At 49.4% G+C, this 25082-nt stretch overlaps 1 protein-coding gene across 2 annotated transcripts; it reads left to right on the top strand.

The window, feature by feature from the left end:
* Positions 1-365: 365 nt before the first annotated feature.
* Positions 366-23800, top strand: ARAP3 (ArfGAP with RhoGAP domain, ankyrin repeat and PH domain 3; the record flags this gene model as incomplete). 2 transcript variants are annotated; one of them, XM_084252567.1, is made up of 32 exons in its annotated part: positions 366-971; positions 1109-1170; positions 1270-1381; positions 4980-5171; positions 5305-5374; positions 5635-5755; positions 5845-6029; positions 6127-6233; positions 6488-6687; positions 6788-6873; positions 7009-7191; positions 7339-7474; positions 8028-8144; positions 8544-8691; positions 8800-8902; positions 10890-11109; positions 11793-11856; positions 12104-12267; positions 14306-14518; positions 14779-14884; positions 15777-15924; positions 16203-16271; positions 16967-17041; positions 17140-17254; positions 21353-21481; positions 21560-21693; positions 21915-21997; positions 22094-22129; positions 22265-22328; positions 22414-22551; positions 22741-22779; positions 23315-23800. In XM_084252567.1, exons 1-32 carry the CDS (start codon positions 448-450, stop codon positions 23798-23800), a joined length of 4629 nt encoding a protein of 1542 aa, XP_084108693.1. In that variant the 5' UTR covers positions 366-447. The 2 variants fall into 2 exon arrangements, with proteins under 2 accessions (XP_084108693.1, XP_084108692.1); XM_084252566.1 differs by having other exon boundaries at positions 4971-5171.
* Between the last annotated feature and the right edge of the window lie 1282 nt (positions 23801-25082).

Genomic DNA, 25082 nt, shown 5'->3' with positions numbered 1-25082 from the left:
GCTACAGAGGGATCAGAACACATCATGGGCCCCTCCTCGGCATTGCACTCCACCCTGGCCCAGTGGGACTCTTGTCATCTTGTCCCCAGTGTATTTAGTTGGGTGTGCAGTAATGCAGAGGCACAACTTTTACCTAGACCAAGGGTGAGCTGAAGCTTGGGGCCAACTCTACAAAGACTTGCTATGAGCCTGAGGCAAATCTCTTTTCCTCTCTGGACTTCAGTTTTCTCATCTGAAAATGAACAGATTCTCCTAGAGTGAGAAAGTCCTTTCTCATGTTTTGGGATGGCTAGGCTGCTAGATGCAAGCCTCTGGCATTTTTCTTTAGAGGAAGACTTGAGTCTGGTATCCCTAGTCCAGGCCTCAGACTTTGGGACTGGGAGGGGGAATCTCAGCCTGAGCCCTCCCTTCACCCTGCCCCTCCCCCCAGCAATGGCCTGAGCGCCCATGGCTGCCCCTCAGGACCTGGACATCGCTGTGTGGCTGGCCACCGTGCACCTGGAGCAGTATGCAGACATCTTCCGGCAGCATGGCTTGGCTACGGCGGGTGCAGCCCGGGGCCTGGGCCACGAGGAGCTGAGGCAGCTGGGCATCAGCGCCACAGGGCACCGGAAACGCATTCTGCGCCTGCTGCAGGGCAGTGCTGCAGAGGCCTCCCAGGATCCCCAATCAGATAGTGCCATGGAGCCATCTCCCAGCCCAGTCCCTGAACCCCAGTCCTCCAAGCCTGTGCCCAAGCCCAGGACAGTGTTTGGTGGGCTCAGTGGCCCTGCCACCACCCAGAGACCTGGGTTGAGCCCAGCTCTCTGGAGACCAGATGTATCCAGGAGCTCAGAGTCCAGCCCGAGGTACCCGCCTCTCCCCACCTCCTCCTCCGAACAGCCATCAGCCTTGAATACCATGGAGATGATGCCCAATGCCATCTACTTCGGCCTGGATTTAAGAGGCGGGGCACAGGCAGCTCAGGAAAAGTGAGTGATGTTGACACTTTGGGGTTCCCATGCTGGGGGAGGGGATCTAAAGCTGGGGAGTGGGTAGAGAGGAGCAATAGGTTGAGAACAGTCCTTTCTCCTTTCTCTCTTAATGACCAATAGACCTTTCCCCTCAGGGCTTCGGACACTTCCCAGACACCTGCCCCCACCCCTGCCCTCAGGCCCACAACAGGCACAGGTAGGTGGATTGTCATGGGTTGGAGGAAAAGAGTTGGTCCACTTCAACATCTCACACTTTCCCATCTGATATTTTCTTCTCCATTCTACGTCCTGGCAGTGCACATCATGGACCCTGGGTGCCTGTACTATGGTGTCCAGCCTGTGGGGGTTCCAGGGGCCCCCGACAGAAGAGAGGGCAGAGGTATCTGTCAGGACAGGGCCGATCACAGGTGAGTACTCAATAGGGTGGTGATGGCAGGAAGAAGGAAAGCCTGAGGAGCAGCTGAACTGGTGTATCCAGTTACTCATCAAATATGCACTGAGTGTCCACTGTCCTGCAGCATGCACTCAAGATGAAGGATGAATATAACAGGCCCACTCCAATCCTAAGCAACTTGTGACTTAGGGAACATTCAAGAAATAGAGCAAATAGGGCCTCCCCGGAGGCGCAGCGGTTGAGCGCTGGGTTGCGAGGCTGCCCGCAGCCTCTGAAGCGCCGGTTCTATCCCCAAGGGTCCCACATGGCACCCAGACCTCTCCTGCCTCCCGCTGCTCCCCTCAGCAGTGTACTTCAGTCTGTCTGTTCTGCTCCCTGCTCTGGCACTGGTGAATTCTCTCGCCCTCCTACATTCTGACTGTACCCAGTGCTTGTATAAATAAATAAATGAATAGATCTTTAAAAAAAAAAGAAATAGAGCAAATAGACAAGCTAATGGATATGTAATTTAAAATTGGGAGACATGCTTTTTGTCCTTCACTTAACAAATCTTTTTTGAGCTGCTGTTGCATGCTGAATGTTGTTGTAGATACTTAGACTGAATCAATCAGAAAATCCTGGTCTTGTGGGAAGATAGTCAATTAACAATAAATATAATAAATAAAAAAATATGTTTAAAAGGTGTTAAATGTCATGGGAAAAAAATAGGGCAGGGAAAGAGGGCTGGAATGAAATAATGGGAGAGTGGACTGCAGTTTTTCATGAAGTGTTGCCAGAGCAATAAGAAATGACATCTGGGGCCTCCCTAGTAGCGCAGGGGATTGAGTGCAACGCTGTGAAGCTGTCTGCAGGCTCTGCAGCGAGTTTGAGCCCCAGCTGGAGAGCTACCCACATGGCGCAGCAGACCTCCCCTGTCTCCCCCGCTGCTCCCCTCAGCAGTGTACTTCGGTCTATCTGCCTGTTCTGTTCCCCACTCTGTCTCTGGTGAATCCTCTCACCCTCTACACCTCTGGCCTGTACCCCAGTTCTTATAATCATAAATAAATAAATCTTTAAAAAAAAAAAGAAATGACATTTGAACAAAAACCTAATGGGTCTAAAAGAGTTAGCCATGATCATCCATCACTTGAGCCATTGGTATTTGGGGGAAGAGTGTCCCTCCCGGGGGGGAGTGTCAGAATAGAGGCTTCTCCAGGCCATGTGCTGGGGATGGGGTTGTCCAGGAGCTGCATGAGCTGGGGCTGAGTGGGTCAGGAGTGGGAGGACATAAGGTCAGAGGCTAGAGGGACCAGATGGGGTAGAACCTCTTAGGGACTTTCACTTTTACTCTGAGTGAAATGGGAAGTCATTGGAAGGATTCTGACTTAACATTTAAGAATCCCTCTGGTTGCTGTGTTGGATGATCTGTGGAGGGCAAAAGCAGAAGCAGAGAGACCAGTTAGGAGGTTGCTACAGTAATCTTGCTGAGAGATCTGACTAGCAAGAGGATAATGCAGATGGTGAGGAGTGGTTGCGTTTTGCTTATATTTTGAAGACAAACAATACTAGTACACTGGGGTGTGAGAGAAAACAGCAGTCAAGATGACTTCAGGGGTTTCAGTTTGAGTCTCCTGCCTAGTGTGGTGGCCACGATCACCTGTGACTGTGGAACACATGGCATGTGGCTAGGCAGAACTGAGATGCATTAGAACTTAGAACCACTAGCAGATTTCAAAGACTTAGTTCAAAAAAAGGATGACTACAACTGATGTAGCTACTAGAAAGTTTTAAATGACATGTGTCTTTCGCTCTGACTTCTGTTGGATGCTGTTCTGAACAGCTCAAAGCAGCTGGATTTTCCATAGCCTGGGGTGCAGAAGATTGCACGTTAAGCAAGAGGGATGGATCAGAGTTCAGTTTCGGACACTTTGCATTTGAAGTGTATTTATATACCCAAGAGGAGAAGACAAATTGGCCATTAGACATACAAGCCTGGATGGCAGGGGAGAGGTGTGAACTGGAGATCTGAATCTGGGAGTATGCAGCGTTTACATGGTTGCATGTAACCGAATGCGAGTGTCAATAGAGAAGGGGACTGAGATCAGCGTCCTGGCTCACTCTTCTATGAAGAGGTTTGGAGAAGGAGAAAGAATCAGCAAAACAGATGGAAAAGAAATCTTTAGTGGGGTAGAAGGGAAGTCTGGAGAAAGTGATGTACTTGGAGCCCAGTGAAGAAAGTGTCGAAGGAGGATGTCAAGGTCAGTTTATGTTGAGTGTTGCTGAGTGGCCCAGGCAAGCAAACTGACCTCCAGATCTGGCAGCACAGGGTCACTGGGATCCTTGGCAGGTAATGGAGAGAAAGCTTAATCAGAGTGGGCTTAAGAGAATGGAAGGAGAGGAGACTGATGATGTTTTGGGGGGCTTTTTCTGCAAAGAAGAGCAAAGAGTAGGAGCTGTTGTTAATAGTAAAAGTGAGGATTTTTTTTTTTGAAAGGTGGAATGTGACATGTTTGTAGGTGAATGGGAATGATCTGTTAGAAAAGACAGATTAGCTGACGTAAGGTCAAGAAAGAGAATGTCTGCAGCGATGGCCTCGTGTAAGTGAGAGGAATAGAATCAAATCACAGAGGAGGCTTTAGACAGGAGTGTGAATCTAGTAACAGGAAGAAGGCCAGGTGTGTGTGAATTGGGTAGATGAGGCACTGGGAATCTGTGGGGGCTCTCATCCTGTTGCTTCTATTTCTCAGTGAAGTAGGGTAGAGCAGTAGTTCTCAACCTGAGCTGCACATAGCATAGGGAACTTTTCATGCCTGGGCCCCACTCCCAGAGGTTCAGGTTGAAAGTGGTAAGGGTTCTGTATATTTTTAAGTTTCCCAAGTCATTCTGTGCTGCTGTTTAAGAACTGCTGAAAAGTGATAGAGAATACTAGAAGGCTTTTGCTAGCAATAAGAAAGACCTGAGGGATGAGAAAAAGCAACCCAAGGAGGCAAGTTCTGGGCAGAGAGACGAGCATATGTGAAGCAAAGAAACACTAGCCTGTGGCTGGACTGTAGTGAACAAGGGTGAGGTCAGGGGAACAACCTTGGGTCTCACTGTACAAGACCTTGCAGCTCATGATAAGGAATCTGGATTTATCCTAAGTGCAAATGGAAAGTTCTTGCAGGATTTCACACAGGGGAATGAAGTGATTTCATTTACATTTTCAAATGGTTTGTGGGAGGGAGGGCAAGAGTGGAAACAGCCAACCAGTTAGGCAATTCATATCACCCTGGTTAAGAATAGATGGGAACTTGGCCCAGGGAGAGAAAGACAAGAACATTTTGGAGGAAAGAACTTATTGATTAGATATAGGCAGCCGTGGCAGGGAACCATCTATACAATCCTTCCCCAACTCTGCCATCAGTATGCATGGGAAAGGAGGGAGATGGACATTTTCCCAATAAAATGTTGAAGTATGCTCAGGGAAGAAGCTCCATGCTAATTCTCTGGGTTCCCAACCGCCCTATTTCCCTGCTTGAAAAGCAGATCCAGTACCTGCCGGGCATTCTACTAGTTGCTAGAGGTGGGCTGACCAGGGATCTGGGTCTAATGTGTGTGTCCCCCTCTGTCTTGCCTCCCACAAGGCTTAGCAGGCAAGATCTGGAGGCACGGGAGGATGCTGGCTATGCCAGCCTTGAGCTGCCTGGGGACTCCACTCTCTCACTGCCCACCCTGGACGCAGAGAACAGTGATGACCTCATCTCACCCTATGCCAGCTTCTCCTCCACAGCCGACCGCCCCACACCACTGCTCAGTGGCTGGCTAGACAAGCTCTCCCCTCAGGGGTAGGCTGCTGGGAAGGGAAACAGAGGGTGGGGAGGGAGGCTGGGAGGTGGTGGTGGGGGTCAGGTCCGAAGTGCTCCCAGACCCTAAGCATCCCCCACTGCTCAATGATCTTGCCCCCCTACCCTTCCTCAGAAACTACGTGTTCCAGAGGCGTTTTGTGCAATTCAACGGAAGGAGTCTGATGTACTTTGGCAGTGACAAGGTGAGAGTCTAGGAGATGCTTCATGGGGACTGCGGAGGGGAAAGGAGGGCTGAGAGAGGCTCAGAATTGGAAGGAGGAATGCCCACGGTGGGGGGGAGGGGTGACCACATGACTGGTGTGAGCACAAAGTACCTGTGTTAGCCCCTGTACCCCACTACCTGTGGACCGAGTGCAGATCTCACTGAAAGCTGGTGCCAGCTCCTGAGGTCAGTGTGCATGGTTGAGGTCCTGTCCCCGTGGTCACTGGGCTGTCTTTCCAGGATCCCTTCCCCAAGGGTGTGATCCCTCTGACTGCCATGGAGATGACCCGCAGCAGCAAGGACAACAAGTTTCAGGTCATCACCAGCCAGAGGGTGTTTGTGTTCCGCACAGAGAGCGAGGGTGAGTGCCAATGTCTACTGGGTTAATATGGGAGCAGGGGGGCCGTGTAAGCACACAACCCCCTCACCTGTATCCCTGTCCCCCACCAGCTCAGCGGGACATGTGGTGCTCCACACTGCAGTCTTGCCTGAAGGAGCAGCGCCTCCTGGGGCACCCCCGGGCCCCCCAGCCACCGCGACCCCTCCGCACAGGCATGCTAGAGCTGCGTGGACACAAGGCCAAGGTGTTTGCTGCCTTGAGCCCTGGAGAGCTGGCACTGTACAAGAGTGAGCAGGTGAAGAATATCAGGCCGGGGCCAAGGAGTCTGGCCTAGCCTGTTCTGGCACCTCACTGTGCCTGTCCCCCAACCTCCCTCCTCCCTTACCCCCCAGGCCTTCTCTCTGGGCATTGGAATATGCTTCATTGAACTGCAAGGCTGCAGCGTCCGGGAGACCAAGAGTCGCAGTTTCGACCTACTCACGCCCCATCGCTGCTTCAGGTGGGGCCCAGACTGGCAGGAGCAAGGCTGGGGAAGAGACTTTCGAGGGAGGCACAGAGTACAGGGGACTGGAGGCCTCCTCAGTAGCATGTCAATGGGTATACACTAATGGGAATTCAGTGTGCAGGGTCAAGGATGTTAGGAGAACCTGGACTGGTCCAGATGTGGCTGGCGGCAACTCTTGTGGGAAAGGCCAGTGGGATGGGACAGGTTGGGGGGTGTCCATGCCCACAGACTGGCTGTCCACCCCTCAGCTTCACAGCCGAGTCTGGGGGGGCTCGGCAGAGCTGGGCGGCCGCTCTGCAGGAAGCAGTAACCGAGACCCTGTCTGACTACGAGGTGGCTGAGAAGATCTGGTCCAATCGGGCAAATCGGCACTGTGCAGACTGTGGGGTCTCTCGGCCGGACTGGGCTGCTGTCAACCTGGGAGTTGTCATCTGCAAGCAGTGTGCAGGTAAGGGCCTGGCACCTTCAGCTGAAATAGGGTGAGGGAGGGAGGCTGGGGCAGGAGGGCTCAGGTGTACCCACGCCACACCCTCTTCATACCCTGACAGGTCAGCACCGGGCCCTGGGTTCTGGGATCTCCAAGGTACAGAGCCTGAAACTGGACACAAGTGTCTGGACTAATGAGATAGTGCAGGTGAGGAGAAGTCTAAGAGGGAGATTGGGGGGTGGGGATGGAAGAGATATAAAAATGACTTGGGGCCCAGCTTGGGTCAGAATTGGAATGTCTGGGGACTTGAGTTCTTGTCACATGCCCTTTGTCATCCTGCAGTTGTTCATTGTTTTGGGAAATGAGCGTGCCAATCGATTCTGGGCAGGGGCATTACCTCCAGGGGAGGGACTGCATCCAGATACAGCCCCTGGTCCCCGGGGAGAGTTCATCTCCCGGAAGTACCGCCTGGGTCTCTTCCGGAAGCCCCACCCTCAGTACCCAGATCACAGCCAGCTTCTCCAGGTAGGAGGGACAGGTTGGGCCAGATGGGGAGAGGAAAGCAGTCTCTGAGTTGAAATGCCTAAACTGGGGGCTGGGGGTTGTTTATGGTGATCGAGGGTTCTCAGGTTGGGCCTTGGGGGTGACAGAGGTCCTTTTCCCTCCTTGCAGGCACTGTGTGCAGCTGTAGCTGGTCCCAACCTGCTAAAGAACATGACCCAGATCCTGCATGTTGAGGCCTCTGAGGGTGAGGAGCCCTGGTCCCCCTCAACCTTCGATGGTACCTGCCCTGGTCTCCTGCCCCCAGGTAACGACCACAAGTGCCTCCTCTCTTCCACACCCAGCAAGAATTCTCAGCCCTCACCCAGCGCATCAGAACAGCCCAACCTGGGCAGTTTCCCAACCCTCTAGGTCCTCCAGAGCACATTTTCTGATATCATATAATGACCCAAGTGCCTATTGTATGGGGTAGATGTAGATGTTGGAACTGGTCTACCCCCGACAGGGTTAACCCACAGGCCAGGTCTCATCACTGTGGGGGCAGTCTGCTCACAGAAATGATCATCTCAAAGAGGCTGGTCTCCAGTGGTCAAAGGGTCCACGACACAGGGGCCAGAGCTCACTGACTGGCTGGCAGGCTGGTGGGGAGAGTCAGTGGGCAAGGTCTGGGTTAGATACTTTTTTATCCCCTGTCACCCTCTTTTCTAACCTGGGGAGTGATGGGTCCAGCTCCCCGGGTTCTACTGGTCATGCTGCCAGTGGAGTTGGGTCCCACTGTCTTCCTTGGGTGATCCCTCCCCGCAAGAGGGTTAGGCCATCTCATTGCACTGGTCTGGACTGACCTCTTCTTCCCCTTACAGACCCCTCCCCTGGCGTGTACAATGAGGTGGTGGTACCTGCCATTTATAGCAGTTTTCTCTACTGTGGTCCCATCAGCAACAAAGCTGGACCCCCGCCCCCTCGCAGGGGCCGGGATGGTAAGAAATGGGAGGAGATGGAGGCAAGAACTGGGGTGGGCCAGAGTATATTGCAGAGGGACAAGGGTGAGACAGTTGGGGTGGGAAAGTGGGACAGGAGGCAAGAGGTACCCCGCTAGGCTGCAGGACTGAATGATAGTGAGGGCCTGTGCTTTGATGTCAGTCTATTGGGCTCAAATCCTGGCTCTGCTACTTCCTATCCACGTGACTTGGACAAATTATTCAAACTCTTAGTCTCAGTTTCCCCATCTGCAGAGCAGGATGGAATCCGCCTCACAGGGCTGGTGTAAGGATTCTGTCAGATGGTATATAGGCAGAGGACTTGGCATAGAATATCTGGTAAGGGGTTTCTGACAGTGGGGGTAGAGATCTGCCTGCTGACTGTCAGTCTCCCCTCAGCCCCCCCCCGACTATGGTGCGTGCTGGGTGCAGCTCTGGAAATGTTTGTGTCAGAAAGCAGCCCTGAGCCCCTCAGTCTCATCCAACCCCAGGATGTTGTATGTTTGGGTGTGAGCCCTCCACCCACTGACCCTGGTGACCTTGACAGGTAACAGCCCCCTCATACTCACTGAGCTCCCCCTTTCCCTTCCTGACCCCAAGACTGCCATCCCCTTATTGACTCCCTTTCTCTTCCCTGACTTCACCTTCTCTCAAGGTTCCCCTTTTCCTTTGAGCTCATTCTCACGGGGGGGAGGATTCAGCATTTTGGCACAGATGGAGCTGACAGTCTGGAGGCCTGGACCAGCGCCGTGGGCAAGGTGAGATAGCCAAGACCCTCCCCCGACAATAGCTTATGCTTTCCCAGTCTCCACCTGCCTCCAGCCTGTCCCCCAAACCTCCCACGAACAACAAAGGTCGACCGAGCACTTATCCTGTGCCAGGCTCTGTGCTAAGCATTGCCCAATTAATGTCTCATTTACTTCTCACAACAACCCTGAGAGGACAGGGTTATTCATATTTTACACATAAAGAAACTGAGTCCAGAGATTATGAAGTCACTTGGTCAAGGTCACAAAGCTAGGAGGAAGCAAAGCATGGGACGAAATTGAGGTGTCTGTCAAGGCTCAAACCTCTCTGTTCTGGCCTCTTCCGATACAGGAGTTATCACTAATACCCCCTCTTCTCTAGCTCTCCCACATTCTCCAGGTGCAGAGGCAAAGCTGCTTTCATATGTCCTCACTTCTCCATCCCCAGCAAGCCAGTCTCCATGCTGCACCCTCTTCCTGGAATTCAAAGTTTAGGCCTTCGAGTCAGACATCCTGGGGTTTGAGTCCTCCAAACTCTCAGCCTTGTGAACTTTTCAACACGGATAGAGTGGGTGTAAAAAGACCCACCCCACAGGTCTGAGGTTGAAGTGACAAGTGAGCCCCACCCTGCCTTGCACACAGCAAGCCTTTCGTCTGTGGGTGTTGAAATTGTAACGGTGATAATGATGACAGTCCTCCCATCCTGCAGCAGCTTTTCCCTCAACCTGCTCCCCCTTCAACTCCTCACCCTGGCACCCTGCTGACAGCTTCTTAGAAAGCTGTGCAGCGGGCAGTCAACAACAGTTCCTCCTTAACCCCTTGCGGCTGCCCTCCTGTGCCTGACTCTTGAGCTACTGTGCTGTGAATGGCCAGTGACTTCTAGTTGCCAAGTTCAAGGGCTATATTCTGGCCTTACCAGGTCTTTCTGGAGCATCTGACAGTCCTCTGTAGGAAATGCCCAGCTGCTGTGCCTCTGACTCCACTCTTCTGGTTCTCCCATAACTCTTCACACCAAGAAATTGTCTCCATATTCTTTGAGGGCTCTGTATAGCCCTCCCAGTTTGGCCCCAGTCCCCTCTTACTATTGCCTACACTTTCTAAAAATTCAGTCCATCCTTTAAGTTGGTGCTGTCTGAGTTGCTGCAGACTATGACAGTATACTGGCTCTGGGGACTGTTTGTTATGAGCCCTGATGGGATAAGTACAGAACTTGAGAATCAGCATTTAGAATCTTTCATAGCAGCTTGACAGAGTGATCTTATGTGTGGAATCTAATTATAGAAATCGGGGGCTGATATTTTGTATGTCTGTCTGTGTTTCATTTCACTTTTCCAGTAATTCTTGGTGTAGAAGAACTGGGGTATAAGTCAGAGATGTGGGGGGTAAGAGGATTCACCAGAGTGGGAGAACAGATCTACTGAAATACACTGCTGAGAGGAGTAGTGGGCGAGACAGGAGAGGTCTGCTATGCCATATGTGGGTTCAATCCCTGGCCGGGAATTGAACTCAGGTCACGGTAGTGATAGCGCTGAGACTTAACCCCTAGGCCACCAGAGAGGTCGCTGTTTTTGATTTTTATCAAAGTGTTGGTTGGTGACAGACTGGAAAAATTATGTGAGAAGCATTGTTTGAGGTCCCCCTTGAATACTCCTTTCTCCATGAAGGCTCTCCCCAGACCCTGGGGTGGTGGAATTTCCCAGAGTATCACGGCTTGAAGATATAGCTGAAGACAACTGCATTTTTAATTAAGGGCCGAGGCTGCCACACAGGGGTTTTCTCTGTTGGCTAGAACAAACCAAATTGAATTGAATTCTTCCCTGTTTTTTCCCATCCATCTCTCATCTCTTCCTTGAATAATTCCTCTGCTCTCTCCCCACCCGTTTTCATTCTGCTCTCTCTCTTGCTTTGTCTTTCCTTATTGCCTTTCACTATTTCTCTCTCCCACCTCTTGTCTCACTCCCTATTCTCCTCTCTCCTTAATGTCCTCCTGCCTCCGCAGTGGTTCTCTCCGCTGAGCTGTCACCAGCTGTTGGGCCCTGGGCTGCTGCGGCTGGGCCGCCTGTGGCTGCGGTCCCCTTCCCACACAGCCCTGGCCTCTGGCCTTTGGCTGTCAGGGTTCGGCCTTCTTCGTGGTGACCACCTCTTCCTGTGTCCAGCGCCGGGCCCTGGCCCCCCAGCCCCCGAGGACATGGTGCATCTGCGGCGGCTACAGGAGATCAGTGAGCAGGGGTGGGGACAGGGATGAAAAGTAGCCGTGGTGGGTAGTAAACTGTTTTCTAGTTTGGGGTCCCTATGGGAAAAAGCAGACCATGGTAGATTTAAGTTCAAGTTCTGGAATCAAACTGTCATGATTTAGACCCCCACCTCTATCAATTCCTCACTCTGTGTCTGTAGAAGTTACTTATCTTCTCTGTGCTTTTGTTTCCTAGTCTTTGCAGTGGGCACAATAATAAAGCGGTAGTTTCAAATAATGCGATGCATGTAAAACACCTCTCACAGATCCTGCCAACTGGATCTTATCAGTGTTCAACAAATGTTGTATGTTACACGTGTTATCATTATCATCATTTGGAGTCACTTGCTGGTTGGGGACTGGGAGAGGGGACTGAGTATTCTCACTTCCTCCTAAAAGAAGAACTGTGTGGGATGTTTTAGGGCTTTGAAGACAAGAGATCTGAGTTCAAGCTCAGTTCTGTTATTTTATAAGTAATCTGAGGCAAGTGACTTATTGTGAGCTTTAGTGTGTCACTTGTAAAATGGGTAGTATTATACAACTCATGGGATTTAATGTAGCATTGTTTTAAGGCTCCTAGTCTGGCACTTACGTACCATTAAATACTTAATAACTGTTAGTCTCTAGGGTGAAAACATTAATGATAATGCTCAGTGGTTCTCTTCCCAGGTGTTGTCTCTGCTGCTGACACCCCAGACAAGAAAGAGCATTTGGTTCTAGTAGAGACAGGAAGGTAAGTGTTGCCCCTATCCTTGACCCTGTGCCCTTCCTTCTAGGGCTCAGCCCATACCTTCTTCCACCCTGGTCTGCTGGACTTCGGCCCACTTCCTCAAAGTTGCTTCCCTAGTTCAGGGGCCCTCTCTGGGTTGGGTATTGCTGCCCCCTGCTGGTGGCTCTGGAAGTCAGGTGCTTGTGCTCCTGAGCCTCTAAGTCGGAGGGCCCTTTGGGGTTGGCTCTAACTCAGGCTTCTCGGGTCTCAGGACCCTGTATCTGCAGGGGGAGGGCCGGCTGGACTTCTCAGCATGGAACGCAGCCATTGGGGGTGCTGCTGGCGGGGGCGGCACAGGGCTGCAGGAGCAGCAGATGAGCAGGGGTGACATCCCCATCATTGTGGACGCCTGCATCAGTTTTGTCACTCAACATGGTGAGTGGGAACTAGCCGACACTGAGCCAGTGGGGGGATGGGGAACACGGCTTTGGCCATGGCAGGTGATTTGAACTCAAGAGCTTTGCCTGTAGAGCCTGCAGCCTGACTGCAACCAGCAGTGTGACCCTTGGCAGGCTGCTTTGCCTTTCTGAGCCTCAGTCCCTCATCTGTAAAACAGGGCTACTAACAGTCCTCATCTTCCAGGATAGTTGTGATAGGAGGAAAGCACAGGTATAGTGTTAGTGCAGGACTTACCGGTGGTTTCCTGAGGTAGCTGTTACTGGGGAATGGGCATGGAGGAAGAGAGGCACTGAGATGACTGGAGATGTAGAGCCGCAGAGAACAAGGGACAGCTACAAGGGGAGGGCCATGCTGTGCAGAAAAGCCTTCAAGGCTGGAGCAGAATTATTCTGTGTGGGATATCTTCTAGGCACAAAGGGTCTGCTATGCAAGTGGTTCCCAGAATTTGTAAGTTTGTGGCTTCTACTTTAATTTCCAGCCCAAATATAAGTTGAATCTATCTTTCTGGTGAATCCCCTTTAGAAGGCTGGATTCTTGAGAAGGAAAATTCACAGAAATTTGTGAGGGCAGTAAAGGGGGGCGGGTGAACCTACAAATAGACAAAGGATAGCCAGTGGCTAATGACACTCTCCAGCAGTGACATCCCCACTCACTAGCCCCCCACCCTCTTCTCAGCTCTCTGTGTTCAAAGGAGGAATTAAGTCAGAGGCTCAGGGAAAAGCCCTGGAGAAAGAGAGGGTAGTTACACCCACCCCTCCACTTGATAGGTATTTACTGAGCTGCTCCGTGTGCCAGACACTGGGGAGTCAACAGTGGGAACACTAGGACCAGGGGAGGGTCTATGAAGGTCAGAGACTAGGCGGAGAAGTGGGTAATAAAAAAGCAAATACAGGCTATTCTCACAATTTGCTACAGTTATCTTCTGTAAAGTCACTGCATTACTGACTTTAATGGTCACCAAGTGACTGCCCCAGTGGAAAAACAGGGCTAGGTTCTGGGAACCTCTGGTCACATTTTCGTCAACCGATCAATACCTAACCTTGTATATATGTGTTTCCGTTTAAAGGCACCTTATTCAATATATACTGTTGATTTGTTGACACAACTCACAGCTGACGGCACCACAACTCACGCGTGTACAAAGCTTGTGTAACATGTATTTTCTCCATAAGGCACATCATGACCTCCCCGTTCCTAGGAACAGCAGACAGCATTTCACACTGTCACCAACAAAAAGCATAAAAATGCAAAAAACAAAACCATGTCTCTAAATATACCACAAAAATGACACTTGTTTACAGCAGGACACCTTAGCTGGAAATGTGTATAATCGACAGCTCAAATTTTTCTCCACTCTGCTCATGTTCATAAGTGACAGCAATAGTGCTACGAGTATTGGTTTAGGGATTAGAAATGAATTTTAGCAAGCATACAGTTTCACAAATACTGAACGTGCAAACAAGAAGGTTTGACTTAGGGTCGACCGCCTATCCTTGGGAGATATGTCTAAAACTGAAGATAGTACTGAACCATATATAGGCTGTTTTTTCCTGTACATATATACCTATGATAAAGTTTAATTTATAAAGTAGATATTAGAGAAGAGATTAGTGACAGCTAATAAAAAATAAAATTATAAAAATACACTGTAATAAAGGCTATGTAAATGTGGTCTCTCTCAAAACATCTTGTTGTATAGAATATTTTCCTATTGCAGTTTATTGGGAATAATTGAAACCACAGAAAGTAAAACCACAGATAAGGGGGACTGCTATACCGTGATTTTAGGGAGTGCTATTTAAATATAAAAGTAGTGAGGACATAGAGTGATGAGGCTGCTGTAAGTGACAGTGTGGTTAAGGAAGGATTTTCTAAAGAACTCAGAAACCTGAGGAGCCCCCACCCCCTACCCCAAATAGTCACATAGCATATAGTGGGCTCACAGATGAGTGCTGGGTGGGTGGTGGTGGTGGTTCTTTGGGGAGTGGTGAGCAGAGATGCTGCCTGTTCACAGGGCTCCGGCTGGAGGGCGTATATCGGAAAGGAGGTGCCCGTGCCCGCAGTCTGAGACTCCTGGCAGAGTTCCGGCGGGATGCCAGATCAGTGAAGCTCCGACCAGGGGAGCACTTTGTGGAAGATGTCACCGACACACTCAAACGCTTCTTTCGAGAACTGGATGACCCCGTGACCTCTGCACGGTTGCTGCCTCGCTGGAGGGAGGCTGCTGGTACTCCCCAGATCTCTCAGAGCTCCTCACAGGCAACTGAGGCCCAACCAGGAACTCCATCCACCCCACCAGAATCCACGAGGGGCTCTTGTGGGATTGCGAAGCCCCTCTCCCCCCACTGCCTAGGGGATCACTGGAGGATCACCCAGGGCTGAGTGGGAAAGGGAGCAGAGACACATCTACCCTGGGTTTGTTTCTCTTAGAATCCTTGCACTTTCCCTTCTCTGATCTTTTCTAACTCTTTCCCTTTGTATTTCCAGAGCTGCCCCAGAAGAATCAGCGCTTGGAGAAATACAAAGAAGTAATTAGCTGCCTTCCTCGGGTCAACCGCCGCACACTGGCCACCCTCATTGGGCATCTCTACCGGTGAGTATGACCAGATGCCCTGCAGGCTCCTCACTCACCCTCTGGCCCCTCCTGCAGCCCCTGCTTACAGTCCATTCAGTGTGCAGTTACTAAATGAAGGTGTTAAAGTGTAAAGGTTCAGAGCATGGATTTTGGGGTCAGACAGAAAAATCTAGGCCTTAATCTGGCCCCACCATTCTAGTGTGTGACTTTGAACAAGTTATTTGCTCTTGCTGAGTCAGTTTTCTCATCTGTAAAAGGAAGATGAGGTGATGGACAGCATCCAACTTATAGGTTCTATGAGAGTAAGGTGAGATAATCCTTGTAAAATTCTTATTGTAGAACCTGGCATGCATGTGGTAAGCATTCAGAAATGGTAAGCCATCATTTTATTATTCTATGCTAGGCAAAGGGTTAGATGTAGGAGACACAAAGAGGAGTAAGATGCAGATCCCCTTTACTGTTTAGGGAGAGTCTTTAGGTGACTCTAGGTGAACACTGGCTATGTTGTACTGATCACATTCTATCACAGGGACTGCCAACTGTGGCCTGTGGGCCCAATCCAGCCCATGCCTGTTTTTATCAAAATTTTGTACAAAAAGTATAAAGTCACACCCATTCACTTTTACATTTTCAGTTGTTCCTTGAACACTAAAATAGCAGATACTGTATGGCTTGTAAGCCTAAATTATTATCTGTTCCTTTACATAAAAGGTTTTCTGACCCCCTACTATATTTATCATCACCCATCCCTTATCTATCTCTCCCCAAGACTGGGAGTTCCTGGAGGCCAGTATCATGCCGTACTTACTGTTATATCCCAAGTGCATAGCCCAGGCTTGGCACACAGTATTTGTTAAGTGAATGAATGAGCACAAGCTGCATTCCTCATGACCTTCACACCCCTCTGCAGGGTGCAAAAGTGTGCGGCTCTAAACCAGATGTGCACAAGGAACCTGGCCCTGCTATTTGCACCCAGCGTGTTCCAGACGGACGGGCGGGGGGAGCACGAGGTGCGAGTGCTGCAGGAGCTCATCGATGGCTACATCTGTGTCTTTGACGTAAGCATTCCTGACCCCTGATCCACAATCCCTCTTCCTGGACTCTGGACACTGGTCACCCAACAAACACCCAGTCCAATCCTCTGAAGGCCCCCTGCATCAGGACCCATGTCTCCTATAACCTAGCTCCTAAAATCCTTTCCCCACTGGTTCTTAGCTCTTCTGACCTCTGACCCTTTCAAACAGGTCATCTGGTCTTCTCTCCTGCTTTCTTCCTGTCTCAACACCCACTCCTCACCCCACCCACACCCAACACTCTCCTTTTGACTCTTCCACAGATCGACTCTGACCAGGTAGCTCAGATTGACTTGGAGGTCAGTCTTATCACCACCTGGAAGGATGTGCAGGTAATGTGTCCTGACTTTAGCCTCCTGAGTGGGCCAGAAGGGGGACATCAAGACCAGGAGCTGACCTGCTTCTGGAAACTGGCCCTCAGCTCTCTGGGACACAGGGGAAACCCAAAAAAAGGGAGTTCTAACTTAGAAGAAAGAGGTTTAGTTTAGGATTTGTCCCATTCATTCCAACATGAGGATTCTTCATTATAAAATAGTGGTAGAAGCACTATAGGCATACAGAAATCCAAGGAATAGTTTGGTTAAACAATGAGGTAAGGATAATATTAAGTACAGTAGCAAACAGCTAGGGACCTGTCATATTCCAAGTACCTATAATCTCATTTTAGCATCACACAACTCCAAGAAGTGTGTGGTTTCATTTTTTTTTCCAATATAGAAGCTGAGGTCAAAGGGTCACATATTCAAGGTTATACTATAGTGAGTAGCAGAGTTAAAACACCAGAAGTATGAGTCCAGAACTGTCTTTCCAAGCACAATGCTACACACCTGGGAAGCATCTACATAGCTTGAAGCTGCAGTCCCACCAGTCCTGGGGTTCTCTCTTTTGAGGTCCTTAGTGATGCTGGGGGTGAGGATTGGGAGGAGACTTTAGTGGGAGAAGCATTCATAAGGCAACGTGAGGAATCCTCTGACCTTGACTCTTTGCATCCTTTGTGTCCTCCTGACTTCCTTACCCCTCCCCTCAGCTGTCCCAGGCTGGAGACCTTATCATGGAGGTTTATATAGAGCGGCAGCTCCCAGACAACTGTGTCACCCTGAAGGTCAGTCCTGAGGGGACAGGAAGGGACAGGAGAGCATGGTGGGGAGTAGGGACAATGATCTGATTGGCACAGATCCACTGCTCTTGCCTTGACTTCAGGTGTCCCCAACACTGACTGCTGAAGAGCTGACTAACCAGGTATTGGAGATGAGGGGCACAGCTGCTGGAACAGACTTGTGGGTGACTTTTGAGATTAGAGAGCATGGGGAGCTTGGTGAGTAAGACTGTGTGTGTCCCTGTGCACATAAGGGGGAGTCAAAGGCATTAATGACTTCTGTGTTATCAAATACAGGGATGGACACTCTGTCCTCATGATGCGAGTGGGCATGCTACTCAGTTGACCATTCTGTCTTTCTAAATACTCTCTTCTCTCTCAATTTCTACATGTCCCACAAACCCTTGGTTCTCCAAGAAGGCTTTTCTTTCTCCTTTGTCCCGACTCAGAGCTCAATCCTGGACCCTTTTCCTTTTTCTTTCTACATTTCTCCTTGTATGAGCTCATCTATTCATGGCTTTAAATGTCATTAATAAGCTGGCACCCCGATGTTTACCTCTGACTTAGACCTCTCTTCTGAGCTCCAGACTTGCATATCCACTTGATACCTCTATTTATATGTCTCATAAAGAATTTCAAATTTTATTTTTTTAGAGTTTTCATATTCTTTTTTTATTTATATATATTTTACATCTTTGTTCATTTTTAAACAATTTTTGCTTTCCCCCCCACTCCAGGTATAGTCCCCATAGAATTCCCTTCACCAATGCACCCGTGCACCATCACCGCAGTCCCCTGTGCTCCTCCCTCCCTCCCTCTGATCCCTCTCCCTCCTCCTCTCTTGCAGGGTGTCTCTGGTTTATAATTGTTTGTTTTTGTTTTGTTGTGTTTTGTATTGTTACCATTTTCCCCCTGATGTCTTATGTGTTTGCCCTATATTCTTCCTGTAAGTGAAACCAACCGATATTTTTCTTGTTCCTTCTGACTTACTTCACTGAGCATAATTCCTTCTAGCTCCATCCATCCATGTTGCTGCAAAGTGCCCAGAAATAGATGACTGGATCAAGAAGATGTGGTATACATACACAATGAAATACTATTCAGCAATCAAAAAAGAGTTTTCATATTCTTTATGTAAAAATCTAGCTGTGGTTCTCCCTGGTGGCTCAAGGGGTTAAGCACCGCACTATGAAGCAATCCACAGCCTCTGCAGCACAAGTTCAATCCTCAGCCAGCCAGGGAGCAACCCACATGGCGCAGCAAACCTCTCATGACTTGCCTGCTGCTCCCCTCAGCACTGTATTTCAGTTAGTCTGCTGAGGAATTTCAAATTTTAAATGTCTAAGACCAAACTCAATTCCCAGCCCCTCCGCTAACAAAAGGCCCAGGTCATTTCCTAGTTTTCCTAATTTAGTCAGTGGCACCACCATCACCCAGATATCAAGGCCAGAAACTTGGAAGTCCTCCGGAGCTGCTCTCTTTCCTTCCTCTTCTTACCCAACCTAAGCAACTTGTCCTGTTGACTCTATTTGAATCTATCAGTTCTCACCGTCTCTACTATTACCAGCACCCTAAAATCGCCACAATCTTTCTGCTCTCTAACATTTGCCACAAAAATGTACACCCCAGAAAATGAAGAGTTGCCTCCCTCCAATCTACTGTCCATCCAGCAGCCAAATAAGCATTTCAAACATAAACCAGGTCACGCCATTCCCATGATTAAAACCTCCCAACACGGCCTTTCTGGTAGCCTAGGGGTTAAGTATCAGCACTATCACCACTATGGCGTGAGTTCGATCCCCAGTCAGGGAGCTGACCCACATTTGGCGCAGCAGACCTTTCCTGTCTCACCAGCTGCTCCCCTCAGCAGTGTATTTCAGTAAATTTACCTGCTCTGCCCCACACTGTGTCCCTGGTGAATTCTCTCATCCTCCCCACTACCCGGCACCTCTGGCCTACACCCCAGTTCTTCTACACAAAAATAAATAAAATCTTCAAAAAAACAAAATCCTCCCAACAACTTCCCATTAAACTTAAAATTTAAATTACATATTTTGGCCCACAAGACCCTGAAGGTCTGGCCCTTGCTTATTTCTCAGACTGCGCCACAATTCACTCCCTTTTCTCCTCGTTCCAGCCACATTGGCTGTGCCATTCCTCAAACATCTTTTGTTCCATTCCTCAAACATAAACTCAGGGCCTCTATTCTTGCATCTTGTCATGCCTGGAATCTTTTTTCCCTTAATCTTAGCATGGCTGGCGCTTCCAAGTCCTCCAGGCCAGAGTCGCATCATCCATGCCCCTGTCGCATCCTCCATGCCCCTCTGAGAGGCCTTGCCGGCGCCTGTCTCAGGAGTTGCCCTGTTTCTCTCTCTCAGCTTCTTACTGTTGCTTTCAAAGCAGTTATTAGTCTACAACTATTTTGCTTACTTACCTGTTTACTGTCAGCTCCCTCACAAGGCGGCGGGCTTTGCGTTTCATGAGTTGTCCAACAGATCCGCTGGGAGTTCCGCGCCGCAAGTGTTTTTCGTCACGTGTTTTTGTCGCAAACGGTTTCTGCTGCAAAACTAATTGGCCGTAAGGCAATTTTGCCGTAAAAGGTCGACTACCTGATTGACAGAGAGTTTGACGATTTGGTTTCAAGTCACACAGTGTTTCCATTTTCACATTATATAAATCTTAGCCCTCATACAGCGATGAGTGAACATGGTAGTCTTAAAATAGTGGATAACAGCTATGTATATCAACAATAGAAAATATGGTGATAAAACTTATTGGAAGTGTGAAATAAGAGTGTAAGGCCATGGGCCTCCCTGGTGGCGCAGGGGTTAAGATGCAACCTATGAAGTTGTCCGCAGCCTCTGCAGCTTCTGCAGCATGAGTTCGATTCCCCAGCCAGCCAGGGAGCAACTCACACGGTGCAGCAGACCTCTTTTGACTCGCCATCTGCTCCCCTCTCAGCAGTGTATTTCAGTCAGTCTGCCTGTTCAGCTCCCTACTCGGTCTCTGGTGAATCCTCTCACCGCCCCACACCTCTGGCCTGTACCCCACTTCCTGTATACATAAATAAATAATTTTTTTTTTTAAAGTGTAAGGTGGGCCTCCCCTGGTGGCGCAGCGGTTGAGCGCTGGGTTGCGAGGCTGCCCACAGCCCCTGCAGTGCCAGTCTGATCCCCGGCCACCAGCAAGGGTCCCACCAAAAAAAAAAAAAAAAGTGTAAGGCCAGGTTACCTACCCACTATACCAGAAAATGATAACATGAGTTTACAAATCCCTCATGAGTTTACAAATCCCTCAGCAATCATAACATGAGTTTACAAATCCCTCAGTGAGCAATCATCTCTTGCACCCCTTAAAACCGAAAGTTTACTAAGCTGTGGCAAATATGAGAGAACTGACTATAATTCATGACAGTCTTCCAGAGCATTCATTACCAGTTCTTTAGCTAATATAGATATGGCAGCTTGTCTTTTAATGTCATGGTTACCAGGTTTCTAATGCAATATTAGAAGTTGGTGGCAAAATAAGATTCAGGCTCCTCCTAGGCCCCCCAAAAGTAACGGTTATATGATTCTTTTGTTGTTGTTGTTGTTTTAGGAGTTCTCTCTTTTTTTTTTTTTAAGATTTATTTATTTATTTATACAAGCACTGGGTACAGTCAGAAGCACGGGAGGGTGAGAGAATTCACCAGAGCCAGAGCGGGGAGCAGAGCAGGCAGAAGGACCGAAGTACACTGCTGAGGGGAGCAGCGGGCGGCAGGAGAGGCCTGCGCGCCATGTGGGACCCTCCTCTGGTGGCTGGGGAGCAGCCGGGAATCGAACCAGTGCTGCAGAGGCTGTGGGCAGCTTCGCAACCCAGCGCTCAACCGCTGTGCCACCGGGGAGGCCCTTATGTGATTCTTGATGAGTGTATGTTTCTTGAAAATGGTGAAAAAATAAAAAAAAATTTAAATATATCCAAATATTTTTTCACTTTTTGCCAGTCTTTTAAATTTTGTTGTTAACTTTTCACGTTCTATTACCTTTTTAATTAATGTGCTTCTTTTATTTTTCATGATTCTACTTCTTGTTTTTTGGAAAAATTGTTTTACGACCATTTAGATATGCAAAGGAAATGTTAGACAAAGAATTTATGCAAAATCTACCTAGAATTGGTTTATTTTTACCAGTACATTTCCAGGGCCAGCATCATGCTTGGCATAGAGGTGGTGCTAAAATGCATGTCTGTGGCTGGATGACTGACTGCTGGGAGATGAGGTGGGGGCTCCAGACTGTGGATGGGTATTCTGATTAATACCCACCTCTCCCTCCCCCTTAGAGCGACCACTGCACCCCAAGGAAAGGGTCCTGGAGCAGGCCTTACAATGGTGCCACCTTCCAGAGCCTGGCTCAGCTTCCTTGCTCTTGAGAAAAGTCTCCCTGTCCCAAGCCAGCTGCCTTTTCACAGGTGAGCCTCCCTTTTTAGCCCATAGCTCCAGCTCTTGCTCCCAGGACCCTTCACCTAGCCCTTCTCTTTTGTGCCCAGGTATCCCGCGTGAGAGCCCAAGGGTAGGGCTATTACGGTGTCGGGAGGAGCCTCCCCGTTTGCTAGGAAACCGTTTCCAGGAAAGGTTCTTTCTGTTGCGTGGCAGTTGTCTGCTACTACTTAAGGAGAAGAAGGTGAGGCCTTGCCATAGTGGAGAGGGAAATGGGTGGTCATGTGGGAGGAGTTAAGGACTGCACTCTGCAAACCATACTCTCCTCAGTTTTATTGTTTCCCTGACCCTTGACCTGTGTGACCCCATGACCACATAACCCCAATGCTTCCATGACATCTTGACCTCATCTTGAGATGATCCTTCTCTCACCTCTCAACCTCGCTGACTCACTTATGTTCTCAGAGCTCAAAACCAGAACGGGAGTGGCCTTTGGAAGGGGTCAAGGTCTACCTGGGAATCCGCAAGAAATTAAAGCCTCCAACACCGTGAGTTTTCTTCCCTGCCCACACTTCTAGGGCCTTCCTGCCATCACATGACCATCTGGCCTTTCCGATCACCCATCACTATTCTTTGCCTCCTAGGTGGGGCTTCACGTTAATATTGGAGAAGATGCATCTGTGAGTATCTCCCAGCCTGTCTTCTCTGGCCCATTCCTATTCCCTGTCCTCCATCTCCTTGCTCTTTCTACCATCCATCCCTGTAGCTGTGACCCCTTTCCCCTCCTGCTAATACCCCTCTGACCACACTCCCAGATACCTGTCCTGCACTGATGAGGATGAGATGTGGGACTGGACCACCAGCATCCTCAAAGCCCAGGTGAGGACTCTAGGTCTAAGATCCTAGCTGTACCCCTTCAGTACCTCCCATGCCCACCTGTGCCAACCCCTCACCCTCTTTCCAGCACGATGACCAGCAGCCAGTTGTCCTACGACGTCGGTCCTCCTCTGACCTCGCTCGTCAGAAGTTTGGTACCATGCCTTTGCTGCCCATCCGTGGAGATGACAGTGGGGCCACTCTCCTCTCTGCAAATCAGACCCTGGTGAGGTCCCCCCAGCCTATCCCAACCCCCTGCTGATCCCTGCCCACGCCTTTGACACTCTGTAGGAGGAAGCAGTGTGCCTTTCAGCCTGGTGCTGCTTTCTCTGTGCCCCCCACTCCTGTCTCCTGTTGCCAGGACTCACTGTGTCTATGTCTCTCCCTCCCCTCTCCCCACTCCACCTGTGCCCAGCGGCGACTTCACAACCGGAGGACACTGTCCATGTTCTTTGTGAGTACTGTGCCTGCTCCAGCTGCATGCTCCAGCCCTGTGTTCCTCTGCTGCCTGAGCCTGGGATGCTTTCTATATTTGTCCTAATATATGCAGGCCATCTATGGTGGGGAGAGGGAGAGGGGAGTGTTAGGGCCAGAAAGAATGAGCAAAATGAGGGATGGTAGGATGTGATGAGGAAGAGGTGAAGTAATCACAAGATCTGTGTGAGAGATAGAAGGAAAGTAGTTAAGTGAATGCATTTTGGAATCAGACAGACCTGGGCTCAAGCCCCAATTCTACCATTTACTCACTGTGTGATTGGACAACTCACCTAACCCTTGTGTACCTCATTTCACTTACCTACAGTGAATCCATCATAAAGGGTTACTTGGGTATCATACTTGCAAAGTATTTTTCAGCATCTGGTCCAGAGCTTAATAAATACATCATATTTGCTGAATGAATGAATGAAGAATGAAAGAGCTCAATAAATGTTAGTGATTAATAACCTGGTAACTCTAACTCCATGCCTGCCTCCTGTCACCCCATCCAGCCAATGAAGTCATCCCAGGGGTCTGTGGAGGAACAAGAGGAATTGGAGGAGCCTGTGTATGAAGAGCCAGTGTATGAGGAAGTGGGGGCCTTCCCTGAGCTGACAGAGGACACCCCTACCTCCTCTGCCACCATGCGGGAGGAAACAGCCAAACGAGAAATCCCCTTTGCCAACCAGAGGTCCTTCGATCAATCCTTTCTCTCCAAGGCAAGAACCCTGGGCCAGGAGGAAAGGCCACCTGAGCCCCCTCCCGGCCCCCCTTCAAAGAGTAGTCCCCAGGCACATGGGACACTGGAGGAACAGCTACTCCAAGAGCTCAACAGCCTCATGCTGAGAAAGGGAGAAACAACTACAGGCCTGGGAAGCCCCTCCCAGCCTTCCAGCCCCCAAGCCTCAAGCCCCAACAGCCTTCCAACACAGACATCTGGCTTCCCCACCCAACCACCCTGTACTTCCAGTTCACCCTCCAGTCAGCCCCTCACATGATTCAGACTGGCATTCTGAGCGGGTTGGTAACCCAAAGACCCAGGCTCCCACCATGGCTGACACTACTGGGGACTTCCTTGGCTCTGGCTGGAAATATCCCAGGATCCAAGTGGTGCTAAAAGCGCACAAGACTGAGAACTCCAGATACTGTGTCATGGTCCCTCTCGGCCTCAGCTTGTACCATGAGGTAACTGAGATAAGGAGAGCAATGAATGTCAAACTATTTCTCACAGCTTTAAGCCCTACATATTTTCCCTCAACAAGGACAACCTCTGCTTTACATATTTGGTGTGTAGGGGTTCTGTGAGATTTGGGTTTTAAAAGATTTTTTTTTTACTGCATCAAAAGAAAAAAGATATGGAAGGAAAAAATCTGAATGATTTCCAAGTCCACTATACCCCACCTCTTACATCCAGCGACTACACTGAGGCCCTAGAGTGAGGAGGTTGATTGGATTTGGGAGCTGGGGCAAAAAGAAACCAAAAAAGGACCGGTCACTGTTAATAAACCTTGGAACCAAAAAGATGCTCTTCTTTTTATTCATTCATTCATTCATTCATTCATTCATTCAACAAATACAATGTACTGAGCACTTAGTTGGTGGCCAGATGCTGGGAATATTGTCTGAACCAAAAGAATGGGAGTCCCAGCTCTTATGGAGCTTCCAGTGTAGAGGGGAACAGAAAATACATAAATTCAGTACTATGAAGAAACTCCATCATAGTGATGTGCTTGAGATTGATTGTGGGAGGTGACCTTTAGGCTGGGCGGATAGGGAAGGCCTTTGTGAAAAGATGAAACTTGAAGAAGCCACACATGTGGAGTGCTGGGAGAGCGAGTGTCTGCAGAGGGAAAGCAGCAGTCATGAAGGCTGCACAGGAAAGGGCCTGTTGGGGGCATGACTGAGACAGATAGATTGGGAAGCAGAGAAGAATAAGGGCTTAAGGGGAAAGATTCATAGGGCCCAAAAACATTTGAATTTTATTCTGGAGCAGTCAAGGTGTTCTAAAGCAGAAAATAATTACCTTAGTTCCTTTTTTTGTTTTTCATGATCTTGGCTGTTTTTATATATATATATATTTTAAAGATTTATTTATTTATTTATATAGCACTGGGTATAGTCAGAAGCACGGGAAGGTGAGAGAATTCACCAGAGCAAGAGCAGGGAGCAGAACAGGCAGACCGACAAAATACACTGCTGAGGGGAGCAGCGGGCAAAACAGGAGAGGTCTGCGTGCCATGTGGGACCCTCGCCCTGTGGCCAGGGATCAAACCGGCACTG

The sequence above is a fragment of the Talpa europaea genome, assembly GCF_964194135.1.
Source record: "Talpa europaea genome assembly, chromosome: 13".
NCBI classification, from domain to species: domain Eukaryota; kingdom Metazoa; phylum Chordata; class Mammalia; order Eulipotyphla; family Talpidae; genus Talpa; species Talpa europaea.
Note: the sequence above shows the minus strand (reverse complement) of the source record. Positions and strands in the feature narration are given on the sequence as shown.